The 14,083-nt window shown below is 35.2% G+C and overlaps 1 protein-coding gene across 8 annotated transcripts in view; it reads right to left on the bottom strand.

Moving 5' to 3' along the window:
* Positions 1–14,083, bottom strand: part of LARP4 (La ribonucleoprotein 4) — a 66,259-nt gene that overhangs the window by 5,829 nt on the left and 46,347 nt on the right. For 4 of the 8 annotated variants that reach the window (XM_043563887.1, XM_043563886.1, XM_043563884.1 and 1 more), the window contains 5 exons: positions 13,113–13,325; positions 12,086–12,189; positions 7,446–7,658; positions 6,699–6,747; positions 3,378–3,539 (listed from right to left, as the gene is read on the bottom strand). In XM_043563887.1, coding sequence (XP_043419822.1) covers positions 3,378–3,539; positions 6,699–6,747; positions 7,446–7,658; positions 12,086–12,189; positions 13,113–13,325 — 741 coding nt within the window. Of the gene's footprint in view, positions 1–3,377; positions 3,540–6,698; positions 6,748–7,441; positions 7,659–12,085; positions 12,190–13,112; positions 13,326–14,083 lie in introns of those variants that run through there. The other 4 variants (XM_043563888.1, XM_043563889.1, XM_043563891.1 and 1 more) reach the window with 4 other exon arrangements.

Genomic DNA, 14,083 nt, shown 5'->3' with positions numbered 1-14,083 from the left:
GTAAATTTTATATTTTATGTATTTTACTACAATTAAAAAAGAAAAACAGTAAGCCCTAGAAATTAAAATCGATTGATGCAATACAAATTTCAGCAGGTTTAAAGGTAACATTCAGAAAAACTTTGTAGAAAATACAGACATGTACAAAAATAAATATTAGGAAAGCCAAAACAACAAAAATTAGAGATTCAACCTACAAGGTGCAATATCAAATTAAAAGTTCAAGAAAGAGAAAAAAGAAAGGTGAAGAATTTATCAAAGACACAACACAGGGTGCTTGGGTGGCTCAGTCAGTTGAGTGTTCAACTGTGGCTCAGGGCATGATCTTGTGGTTCGTGGGTTTGAGACCCTCCTTGGGCTTGCTACTGTCAGCACACAGCCTGCTTCGGATCCTCCGGATCCTCCCTTTCTCTCTCTACTCCTCCCCTGTTCATACTCTCTCTCAAAAATAAACAAACATGAAAAAAATACATAATACAGGAAAATTTTCTAGAAGGTAAGGACAAGTTTCCAGATTGAAAGGGTTTCCCAAGTATCCACAGCAATGAATTAAAAAAAAAAAAAAAAAAAAAGAGCCACAACAGGGTGCCTGGGTGGCTCAATCAGTTGAGCATTTTGACTTTTATTTTGGCTCAGGTCATCTTCTCGTAGTTCGTGAAATTGAGCCCCATGTTGGGCTTTGCACTGACAGAGTGGAACCTGGCTGGGATTCTCTATCCCTCTCTCTGCCCCTCCCCTGCTCACGCATACGGGTGCATGCTCTCTCCCTCAAAAAGAAAAAAAAAAGGAGCCATAGCAAGATATACCTTCATAAAATTTCATAGAATAGAAGGGTTAAATAAAAGATCCTAAAACCTCTAGAGAGGGAAAAAAGAGGTTACAGAACTATCAGGAATCAGAACGATAGATTTCTGAAAAGAATCTCTGGAAGACAGATCATTTCCTAAGCAAGATATAAAAAGAACAAACAATAAAATAAGATTAAGAACTTGTTTTCACTTACAAATACTAAAGACTGAAAACCATAGGTAGAAAACATACATAACTGACAAAGGATTAGTATACAAAATAAATTTTTTAAATTCCATGAATCTGCAAGATAAGAGATAACCCAACAGATAAAGTACCAAATACTTGACTCTGCAAAAGAAGAAACTCAAACGACCAATAAAATATGAAAAATTAAATTTTAAAAGATGCCCTACCACTCAGCAATTCCACTATGTAATACCCTTAAAATAGGGTCATGTATGGTTTGAACATGCATAGCATAATTGCTTATAATGTCAGACAGAAAGACAGCTCAAGTGTCCAATAGCAGAATAATGACATTCTACAACAGAATACAACAATGCAAAATGAACTAGTCATCTGTATCAGCAATGATGAATTTCACACAACAGAAGAATACATACAATTCCATTTATATTGTGTTCAAAACAGGCACAACGAACAGTATACTGTATATTAGGGGTTGACAAACCAAGGCTCACTGGCCAAATCTAGTTTATGACTTTTGTTGGTATGGCCTATGAACTAAGCGTGGTTTTTAAGTTTTTAGCGTGTGGCCCACAAAGCCTAAAATATTTACTGTCTGGCCCAGCTCTACAGAAAAAATTTCCCAACCTGGAGTGGAAAAACTATAAAGAAAAGCAAGAAAATTATTATTGCAAAGTCAGGATGTTTATCTCTGATGGGGAGGAAGGGAAGGAATAGGAAGAATTATAAATAAAGGGGGAGACAGATGGCACTGCTAAGATGTTGATGTTTAACGTCCACAATTGTGGGTTGGGATTACAAGGGAAGGCACACTTTATTATTATTCTTCTTTAAAAATATGTGTGTGTGAATCACACCTCAACAAACCTGAGAAGCCATCAACTGTAAAATGCACTATTATTTTATGGATTACTAAGAAAAAAACAATGCCACTTAAACTACAATAACTTTTAATTACAGGGCAGCCTGATTTTCAAAGGTGGAAAACATGAAAAAAACGTCTATCTCAAGACTGATTAAATAACTACAATATTGCACATTATTTTTTAAAAGAGAAGACAAAAAAATACCTTCAAAATTCCACGGGAAAATGATTTCTAATACAGAACTCTACACAAATAAGCTACTGATCAAATATGAGAACAGAAAACCATTTTCAGAACGCAAGATCTCAAGAAACATACTAAAACCCATTTATTCAGGAAGCTCAGGAAGATGTGACCCACCATAATACAGGAAAGTAAAACAAGATGAAGAAAAAGAGAGGATGCAACAAAAGAGACTAAGGAAAATTCCCAGGATGATGATGGCAAAAGAAAGCCCTAGCTACAGGATTGTGCATTGTGCAGCCAGCCACTGAGAGTACAAGAAGGAGAAATAATAGCAATTTTCTGAACTGAAGTTCAGTTATGAAAAAAATATGTAATATTGAGATGTGACTTACAAATGATGGCATATCCTAATATAAGTGGCAATGCTTTTACTTTCTTAGTGACACTAAAATAACGGGGCATCTTACAATGGATGGTATCCCAGATATGACGCAGTACAATATACAGGGAAGATGAGAAAAGTATGTTGGTTTAAGAGAACTAAATCCTCAGCTTCTAGAATGGGAAGCTCCCTTAGACATTGAAAATTGGAATGTCAAGAAACAGCAGTATATTGGAATGCCTGGCTGGTTGTCAGGGGAGCATGTGATTCTTAATCTTGGGGTCATGAATTCTAGCCCCACACTGGGTGTAGAGATTACTTAAAAAGAAGAAGAAAAGAGATATCAGTATAACCATGTTATATGGGGAAAACAATAGAAGAAAAAGCTAGAGTTGAAGTCGTTGCAGGGAACTACTATCTATTTTTCATTATAAGCCTAGATATACTATGTACATGCACACTATGAGATAAAAATGAAAATTGAATTAAGAAGAAAAAGGGAAGAAAATAAGAAATCTGTGTGGTGTAAGGATTTTACCATAGGAAGAGGTCTATACTCAAAAATATTTTAGGATGGGGCAGCCCAATCTTTTGACATCAACTCTCCACTACTGGAAAGCCTGAGTTTAGCAAACTAACTTAGGATCCCTTTACATCATTGGCTAATTACAGGCACTTCAGCGCAAACACCACTTTTCACCAGCTTGCATCAATTAGTTCTACCAAGCTGAACTGATACAAAGACATGCAAAAATGAAGCAACATTTTTATTGGCCTGTGCAGCTTTATCATAAATCTTTTAATAATACTCAACGTGTGCTGAAAATCCCATGAATAAAAACTGCCAGAAATACATATTAGGTGCAAATAAAATTTTAAATAACTCTGGAAACAAAGGCTGACTATGGTCCCATAAGGTAAAAGACTGATGCTTCAGTGTTTACCTTTTCTTTGTAGACACCTTTAACAACATCAGACATCCTACTCTCCAAAACAAGTTCACCTGGAGTTCTTGATGAACTTCCAGGTAAAGGAGGAAAATTTGAGGCTAATAAATCAAACTTTGGCGTTGGAGCCTTTGCTTCAGCTGATGAAGACTGGGGTCTCTAAAAGACACAAATCATAAAACAGGTCACATGCCAATCTCATTCTCTAATCCTGTACCACAGAAGCTAAAAGCTGCAAGGAAACAAAACTCTAAAGCACAGAACTGTTCGTTCTCCTATAAATTCTTGGCTTCTCATTTCAGTTGAGCTCTCGTTTTTCTTTACCAATCCTACTTACCTTTAGTCAACTCCCTCTCTTGTTTCTCTTGCAAACTCTGCTACACTCCATAAGCCTTTTTTTTTTTTAATTTTTTTTTCAACGTTTATTTATTTTTGGGACAGAGAGAGACAGAGCATGAACGGAGGAGGGGCAGAGAGAGAGGGAGACACAGAATCGGAAACAGGCTCCAGGCTCCGAGCCATCAGCCCAGAGCCCGACGCGGGGCTCGAACTCACGGACCGCGAGATCGTGACCTGGCTGAAGTCGGATGCTTAACCGACTGCGCCACCCAGGCGCCCCAAGCCTTTTTTTTTTTAAGTTTATGTATTTTGAGAGTGTGTGTGTGCACGCGTGGGGGAAGGGCAGAGAGAGAGAATCCCAAGCAGGCTCCACACTATCAGCACAGAACCCAACGTGGGGCTAGATCTCACAACCGTGAGATCATGACCTGAACCAAAACCGAGTAGGATGCTTAACCAACTTAGCTACCCAGGCACCCCACACTCCATAAGCCTTTTAACCAATCTCTGCTATTTGCTTTCTAAATTTGCGGTAACTTCCTTAAAAACAAAAACCTATTTACCTATAGTCTCAAGAGAGAACAATAATATCCTTTCTTGAAAATCTGATCTGCCCTTCTACCCACCACCCTATATACCCTCTGGCAAGACTCTCACTTGTACTTCCTCTACTTTCTATTTCCTCACCTTTGTACTCATCACCACTAAGATTGCTTTGACAAATCATCAGTCTTCCACAATGCAAAAGCTGACAGATTCTCCCCCCCCGCCCCCCCCAAACCTCATGTAGCACCTGGTATGGTAAATATTCTTTCCTTTGGGAGCTCCTTCATTCCTCCCTTAGTTTCTGTGATATCTCTTCCTCCCAAATCTCAGATCTCACAATCATGTGTTTGTCTCTCTCTACCCACGCCTTTTGACGGCTCTTAGTTTCTATGTGGTTATTATTCTTTTCACTTCCATACTCTCCCTGTGGGATAGCAAAAATACATGGCTTCAGCTAGTACCTATATGCAAACAATCTCTCAAAAATTTTTTTCTCAAATTTTTTTTGACTTTAGTTAACATAACCTATTGGTTTAAGGAGTAGAATTCAGTGAGCCTTACAACAATCTTTTTCACTTTGGGGGACTTTCTGGCTACACACCACTGAAAACTTACCAAAACTCATTGAATTGTATGTACACTTTCAATATTTTCAACTTAGACCTTTACCTGAAACCTAAACATCCATTTGTCTACCAGCCATTTCTACTCAGATTTTGGATACTTCAAAGAGCAAAATAAATAATCTCATTCTTTAGCACAAAGCTACTATGTTCTCAAAGTTCTATTCTTGACCATTCCTCTATTTAAATCACTCTCTCTGCAGAGTCCTTTGAATGATTTCATCTACTCTTATGATCTCAATTACTTTGTGTAAGCTTACAAATCCTAAATTTTATCTCTAGCTAAAACCTCCTTCCTGCACACAAAGGCACCTCCACTCTGCCTGTCCTACTGGAGAACATGTTTGTCTCCTTTTTCTTCACCCCAAACTTCAGTCCTCAGTGTGGGTATTTTCAACATATTAAATGGACTTTGAAACTAATCTCCCTCTCCTCCATTGTTTAGGGTCATCCGAGGATTCATGTGGACTGCTGCAAGTTGTTGCCATTCACGGCTGCTCATGGTATACAGAAAGCTATAACAAAAAACAGTACTGTTTTAAAAGGTGTACAGTTTGCCCTAAGGACTATTCTGTGTTACAATGCAATACATTTTCTTCTTTGAAAATACTTATCTTTTCACTACTTACATATACGTAATATGCTTGTACATATATTACATGTACTCTATAAACTATATATATAAAATTCACTACTACACATTTAAAATAAGCATCGTACCACAAATTTATGATTTATCTGTAAACTCTAGGCAGGGTTTTCTTGAAACCTCTGTGTGTTCCTATATCATTCCGATTCCTCAACTTTTGCTCCCAGTTAAGAAATGGCAAACATTTCCCATGAACAAATCATAAAAAAATTAAAACATGATTAATTTAAAGCTAGGTAAGTCAAAATTCAAATAAAAACATGTCTAGGGGTGCCTGGTGGCTCTGGTGGTTAAGTGTCTGACTCTTGGTTTTGACTCAGGTCATGATCTCACGGTTGTGGGATCGAGCCCTGCGTCAGGCTCTGTACTAGGCATGGAGTCTGCTCTCTCTCCCACTCCCTCTGCTCCTCCATTGCTCAGGCTCTCTCTCTCAAAAAACAACAAAAAAAACCATGTCTACAACTATAAAAACTTTTCAGATCTGTAAGTAGTTTAGAAGATTAGTGGATAGAAGAATAAGCAGAAGGTAGAAAATTGCCCCCAAGTGACAATAAACAGTTTAAGTTTCCAACACCATCCAGAGACCTTTAAAAGTGAAGGATGTACTTTATCAAAAAAAAAGTTCGCAAAAAATCATATATTTGTAGGGCTATTGAGAAATAAAACTTTTTTTTTCAGTTTCTGTCCGAGTGAAAATTGGCACAACCCCTACAGAAAGCTGTAAGTTGGCAGCAACTAACTGAATTGTGACCTAGAAATCTCTAGAAAGGGATTCTCCTTCATATGTTATTGAACACACAGGAAATGATGGCTGTAAACTACTTAAACGTCCATTAACAAACTAATAAAGTTTCCATTGATTATTTTCATTTTTTGATTTTTAAACCATGTGAATATATTAGGGATTCAAGTAGTTTTTAAAATACATGAGCAACATAGACCAAATCCCTAGCTATACATGTGCTTTAAGGTCAGGGAGTGGCAGTCATAGTAGGTATTTTAGGGTCAAAGCACAGGTTCTATTTACCTTTGCCTAATACTATATTCAAAAAAACAAAAACCTGGAAAGGAAAGACAGACCACAAGCCAATGCCATAGTAAATCAGAAAAGAAAAAATAAATGAACAAATGTACAAAGGTAAAAAAGAAAAAAATACTTACTGGGACTCTCTCATCTTCTCGTCGTCTTCGACCTCTGAAAAGAGTTCTCCTTTTAGCAACGACAAAAAAAGGTGGGGATGATGGGAGGGGCAACTCATACATTTTGTCAAATATATATATATATATATATATATATATATATATATATATATATATATATATATTCTACTGAAGATGGGTGAACTTTTAGTTTAAGTAATTCTACTTTCTGTATCTCCACTATTATGAAGAGATGAATATATATTCTTCTGAATGGATCCTAAACTAATCTACCAAAAACTTCATCTACTACCACCAACACGACTAAATAAGATGGGCCCATTTTTATTAGGTAGTGCTCCTTCCACACCAGAAGCATATCATTATTCAGTTTTTTTGGTTTCATTCAGGCAGACTGGGCAATAATGTATAACCCCATTCCCACAGTTTAGAATTTGTAAGAAATTAAAACTAGAATGCAGATAGGATCTTATCTTTCTAAGCTATTCTTTCTTCAGTGAACCATACAGAACTTCAGAGTAACTTTATAAAACCTCTGACTCAGCGCTATATTCTATATGGGCACTATAAATTTCGTAATATTTATGAAAAACCATTAACCTGTATTATGTGAACACTGTATTCATTTAACATAAACATACACCAATAGTTAAAACAAAAAATCACTAGATCATGTTCTTCAAATACTCATATTATGAGCAAAGAATTTTCATATACCATATCCGTATTTATTCCGTATTTCCTTACCTGCCCCTACCATAGTCCCCATTCTGTTCCATCTGTAAAGGGGGAGTTTCTTTTGGAAGATAGCTTTGCTCCTGATGCCCTGTTACTGTAGGGTTATGCCGTTCAGTTGGAAAGTTCCTTGAACCAGATCTGTTTAACTGTCCATCCCCCAATGATACAGAGCCCTCTGTTGAGTGCTCTGAACCACTCGATGACCTAAAATGAGGCTTCACACTATAAGAAACATAAGATCACATACATGAGAGGATAAATCAAAACAGAAAATCTTTCCTCTTAATGGTAAAAACTCTTATTTGATAGGCTAAGTTAAAAACCGCCTTCTACTGTATTCTGATTTTCTATAAATTAAACATAAAAGTGTCACATTATAAAAATGTAAACTTATGTCCCAGATGTATTATTTTTAAAAGGCAAAGAATTTTTACATTTAAAAAAAGTTGTTTGGAGAGATTTGGGTTAAGATCCAAAGTTCTTCAAAATATAGGTACTTCTACCTCAATACTCAAAATACAAGTAGGATTTTACCTAATTTAACACCAGCTGCAGTCGTGACACATATAAATCAGTCAGGCTTTAAGCTCATTGGTAAGTCTATGCCATACATTCTCAATGGGGCAACATCACCCCAAGTGGGAATAAAAAAGGTTCTGGGATGGGGAGAGGGACAAAAGGAAAAAACAAAAAACCTCATCTTACTCTTTTTATACATATAGATATTCATACATTACATAAATACATATACAATAATCTCCAGCACTAAATTTTCATAGGGAAAAATTAGGGAGTGAAAAAAATCTAAAAAGGCTCTTTAGGGGAGTGCCAATGAAAACAAGAGAAAAAGTGCAATGTATTAAAATTCTAGCTTCTTAATAAGTTCATTGCTCAAAGATCCTTATGGGCGGGAGGGCGGGGAACGGGACGACAGCTAGGAAATATAATGCAAGTAATAGCCTAGCGTGATTTCATGAATTAGGTAGGGAATTTGGCAAAAACAAACAAAAACCTAAATAACTGTGATGAAAAGTAGCTTTTATCTTGGATGATGGGTATAAGCACCCAAATCTCCTAATAATTTGTAAGAGGATAAAGCTAGGGGTCGGGTAAAGGAGAGGCTACAGTTTAATCAAGAGCGAAAACACCTAAAGTAAGCCCAGGCAACTGAGGATCTTGGCTCAATAGATTTTACAAGGAAGTATGAGATTTATATTCGGCCCCTTACTTGTAGTTTATATATTCAATTTTTACAGTCTATTTTCATAGTTATAAATTTATATTAATAATACACTGTCGATTCCTGGTTCTCTGAATAGAGATTTAAAATCTCAAAATAATTATAAACCCAGCAATTAAGCATTAATTCCAACAACATCTCTAGTTATCCTACCTTATTCTTTACAGAAAATAAAAAATTAGATTACTATTAAACTTAAATGTAAAAATCAGGCTACAAAGTTAGGCTGTTTCATGTAAGATGTTACTTTTCAAAATAATTACTTTATGTCAAAATAGATTTTTTAAAAATTTTTATTTTTTTAAAGTAATCTCTACACCCAACATGGGGCTCAATCAACCCTGAGATCCAGAGTCACATGCTCTACCGAGTCAGCCAGGCAATCCTCAAAACAGATTTTTAACAGCAATGAAAATGATAGTATGTCAAGAAACACTAAGTAATTTTCAAAATATTTATATTATCCATCGTATCTAAAAATGACCTCATGAGGTAGATATGCCGTTTATGTATCTGTTCAGAAACTATTATTCACCTAAATTTGCTCACTGTATTTCAGTATAACTAACAGATTAGTTATTAGGTTTACACAGCCCTCAGATCTCATAATCTTACCCTTCACCGAGAGGGACTTACAATCTCAGTCTAGGCAAAAGATAAAAAGAAAGATAAAAGAAGTAAGTGATAAAAGATGGAAAGGAAGAAGTGATGTGATAGAAAGACAAAGAATGAAAGGTAGAAAAATGCCCAGACTTCTGAAAGTTAGTCCTAGTCTCTCCAAGTAGGTCTAGTGATCATCACTGGGCCATTACAAGGGTCATATAATAAACTGCAAAGGGGCTTTCTAAAAGTTACTTTCTCTTTGATAATTTTAAACAAACAAACACAGTGGTCTTGTGTTGGTCAAAAAGTTCTTTTAGTTTCATCTGTAATATCTGCATTTTATAAAAAGAAAGTATTTGTGTATAATTTTTGTAACTAAAAATTAACAACCTGTACTGGTCACAGGTATGAAAAGGAATTGTACGTGAATGGTTTTGAAAAACAAGCAAAACCTGTCCTGTACCTTTAAAAGCAGAGGCACATATCCTTACAAGCAAGGATAACTAGACTGTCATTCTTGGCTTTCTTATCGTAATTTCACCCTTTTTATCAAGAAAGCACAGCAAACAAAAACAAGTGACGGTAAAGGAACACCATGAACCTATTTAATACATTTTTTAGTTAAAAATATGCAAACCACCAGTACTTTTAGCTAATACTGAAATACTGCTTTTAGTCTACAAGAAAGATGTCTATTCTACTTCACTGTCTATAGCAAAATTCACTCCTTAAAAAAAAAAAGTGAAATAAATAGATAACCTATTTCTACAAAGCTACCATTTCTAATCAGGAGAAATCTGTATTTTCTAACAAGTGAAGTTGTAAGCTGTTATTTGCTCTACGTAAATTATTTTTAAGAAAAACTTTACCGTCTACGGCCATACCACCCTGAACGCGCCTGATCTCGTCTGATCTCGGAAGCTAAGCAGGGTCAGGCCTGGTTAGTACTTGGATGGGAGAAAAACTTTACCAACTATAGTAGAGGAAAGGAAATGTTCTAATCTCAAGTCTGCTGATAATAACCAGCCAATGTAACCCTAGCAAGATTTTTGTCTTCTTCAGCTTTCACTTTCTTCATCTGTAAAATGAGTTAAAACTATATCATAACAAAGGTCTTCCCAGATTTAAACATCATTATCTCTATGTGTTCATGGAAATTAGTCGTTTTGAAAGCAGGATTGGGATTAAAGGACAATATATGAGGCTCCCTGTACTTTTCTACTCATATGTCCTAGCAATACTTGAATTTTGCGGGTGTTACTTTATTACCAAACCAAAAACCATCTTTAAGAGCACAATAATCCTTTGAATTATAAAGAACCATCCATCCTTGTTAACAGAAAGAGATCTCATTTGAAACTTCATAAAGCAGTAAGAATAGGTATACGTAGTAAAGTTTTCCTAATGCTCGTAAACGATCTTCAAATGCTTTAACCAATTGTCAGTGAGTACAAACTGTGTGAGTACAAAAAACTGATTATGAGAGGATGATACATTATGAATGCTTCCAGAAACCACTAAGAAGAACACTTAATACTGTGAGTCTTCTTTCTCAGTGAAGCATGTTCCAGGAAAACCTTACAAAAAAGAATTAAGTTCCTAGAAGTCATTTTAGAAGAACATACCCCATGTGGTCTCCTTGCCAAAAAGAACCAACTGGGAGAATGAGATCTAGCAAGAGAAAATCCCTGAAAAGAAATAATTAAAAAAACAAAAACCCAAACCTAGGAGGCTCACAAAATAAGCAAACAAGGAACAATAAATATGAAACTATTAAATAAATCTAAGCCACCATAGAAGCCCATTTTTCTTTGGTTACTCATACTCTATCAAAAATCATAATCTATACCAAATTATTGAGATTATCAATTGACATTTATACAAAAATAATTAACACTTAACAGACTTACTAATCTTTTATATGATAGCAAATAGTTTCCAGAGTTCTCAATAATTTATCTAGAACACTTTTTAAAGTGTAGGCTTTACATAAGAGACTCTTAAAAACTGAGAATAAACTGAGGGTTGATGGGGGGTGGGAGGGTAGGGAGAGTAGGTGATGGGCACTGAAGAGGGCATCTTTTGGGATGAGCATTGGGTGTTGTATGGAAACCAATTTGACAATAAATTTCATATATTAAAAAATAAAAAAAATAAAAAATAAATAATAAAAAAAAAATAAAGTGTAGGCTTTAAAGTCAAATTGCCAGGGCTCAAATTTTGGCTCTGCCAAATACTAGCCACACGCTCATAGACATGATATTTAACCCTTTTGTTTCAATGTCCTCATCTTAAATAGACATAATAACTGTATATATCTTATCGGGTTATGAAAACTGTGATAAAATATGTAAAGCCCTTAAGACAAAGCCTTAGACACTAAATGTTCAATAATGTTAGCTGCTGCTATAGTTCATGGAAATCATTTCAAAAGTAAATTCTTAAAAATCTTAAGTAACTCATTTTCCCAACATTCAATACTCAAATCAGCTAATATTTCTATCCTCAAAAAACCCATTCTCCAAAATGTTACATATTAAACTACTAATTAGACTACTAATTTAGACACCAGATTTTGCTACTATCATAAAATAATTTTCTATTATCTTTATTATTTAAAAAAATCAGTATGTATCATTTACAATCCCAGTTCCAAGTCTTTTTTTATACAAATTATCAACTCTTGAGATCAAAGTGTATTTATTAATTCTAGAGTAAAATTGTTGAAGCTTTTGGTTAAAAAGTCTGTAAATAGCATTGCTATTAACACAGTATTCTTTAAATTCCACTATGATTTTCATCTTACCGATTTTTTTGGAATGGTCGAGTCATATTCACAGCAGCAGCATTTGTTTTATAAGATCCTGGTGCATTAAAGCCATTCACAAAACTACCATTGGGAAAAGGAGCCTAAAAGAAAATTTGGTGTTTAAAACCAAATAATGTAAAGGGCAGAATATAGTGTAAAGGCTGTAAGAAACTCCTGATGAACTAACAACTTAGCATCAATTTTTCTTTTTCTTTCTTTCTTTTTTTTGTTGCTTTACAGTGTGTGTGTGTGTGTGTGTGTGTGTGTGTGTGTGCGCGCGCGCAGAGACGGGTAGAGGGAGAAAGGGAGAAAGGGAGAAAGGGAGAAAGGGAGAGAGAGGGAGAGAGAGAGGGAGAGAGAGAGAGAGAGAGAGACAGAGAGAGAGAAAGAGAGAGAGCGGCAGAGAGAGAGAGGCAGAGAGGCAGAGAGAGAGAGAGAGAGAGAGAGAGAGAGAGAGAGAGAGAGAATCCCAAGCAGGCTGTGCCACCCAATGAACCCCGCCTTTTTTTTTTTCTGTTTTAAGATTTTTCATTTTTAAGTAATCTCTGCACCCAGAGTGCGGCTTGAAGTCACGACCTTGAAATCAAGAGTTGCATGCTCTACGGAACAAGCTAGGCAGGCACCCCTTCAATTTCTTTTATAAGGCAAAAACATTTGTAAGCATTTTACCTATTTGCTTTTTGCAATACTCCAATATTACCTGATTTACAGAAAAAGGAATCATTAGGCTATTACTTAATAAAGTACATTTTTCTCTGAAAAAGTTTACCAAAACTAAAAGCATTTTAAACTACTCAGGACTGACCCAGTCTCTTATTTTAATTCACTCAGCAAATAGGAACAAACAGCTTAACCCTTAGTCACGTGCGTATATTTGGTATAGGGGATTAGATATCATTATCACTACTTAAAAGTCAGAAAATAACCAATATCAACACAAAACAAAAAATAAACTACTCTAGCTGATTTCTTCAAATTTCAGCTTAAGTGAAAAATTTTATGATTCTGTAAGGATTTCACTTACCAGTGGCGTTTCAAAGTAAGGTGCAGGATTTGGTGACCAAGACTGAGGCACAATACTGTAGACCGAGTACTGTTGGTGAGGATTATATACAGGCTGCATAAAAACTGGTGAGGCATACTGTGCTTGAGTTTGAATGGGCTGACTATACATACTAGAATCCATTAATCGATAACCATTCTTTGCAAAAAATGTATTGATGGCTTTTATCCTTGCCTAGAAGAGGAACATATTATAATAAAGTGTATATTCTCACAAATATATTTAATTTACTTTTTAAACGTATTTTACACAACTATGTTATTTCTGACTACTGTAGAGTCAGCAGAGCAAAAGGAAATGATTGATAGCTTTAAATTACTTTAAAAACTTTTGCATGGCAAATATAACAATGAACAAGGTAAAGCTACAAAAGTCAAAATATCAAAATAGTAAAACTAACTGCAAATTATCACAGATAAAGGGGCTAATATATTTCTAACATACAAATTCTAAAAAGATAAAAAATGTTAGAGAAATGAACAGAGTTTACAGAAAAAAGGAAGGCAAATGGCTCTTAAACATATGAAAAGATGCTAAACCTTACTTGTAAGAGAAATGCAATTAAAATGGAATTAACATTTCTCACTTATAGGATTGGCAAAAATCCAAAAATTTGACAACATACTGTTGATAAGATTGTGGCAAAATAGGCACTCTGATACACTGATGATGGACACGTAAAATAGCACAACACTTATAAAGGAAAATTTAGCAGTTATCTTCTGAAGTCATATGCATTTTCCATATTCTCACCCATCCCACTTCTAGGAATCTTTTCCAAATATACACTGAACAAAAAGAAGTTTAAAAAAGGATATACATGGCTGTTCAAAAACACTAACTATAATAGGGATGGAGAAAAAACTATCTTCAATACACACACACATGCACAAAACAACAGAACAATCAGTCCATCAATGGCTGAATACACC

Source organism: Prionailurus bengalensis, chromosome B4 (assembly GCF_016509475.1).
Source record: "Prionailurus bengalensis isolate Pbe53 chromosome B4, Fcat_Pben_1.1_paternal_pri, whole genome shotgun sequence".
NCBI lineage: Eukaryota > Metazoa > Chordata > Mammalia > Carnivora > Felidae > Prionailurus > Prionailurus bengalensis.
The sequence above is the reverse complement of the archived record's forward strand: the minus strand, read 5'-3'. Positions and strand labels throughout refer to the sequence as shown.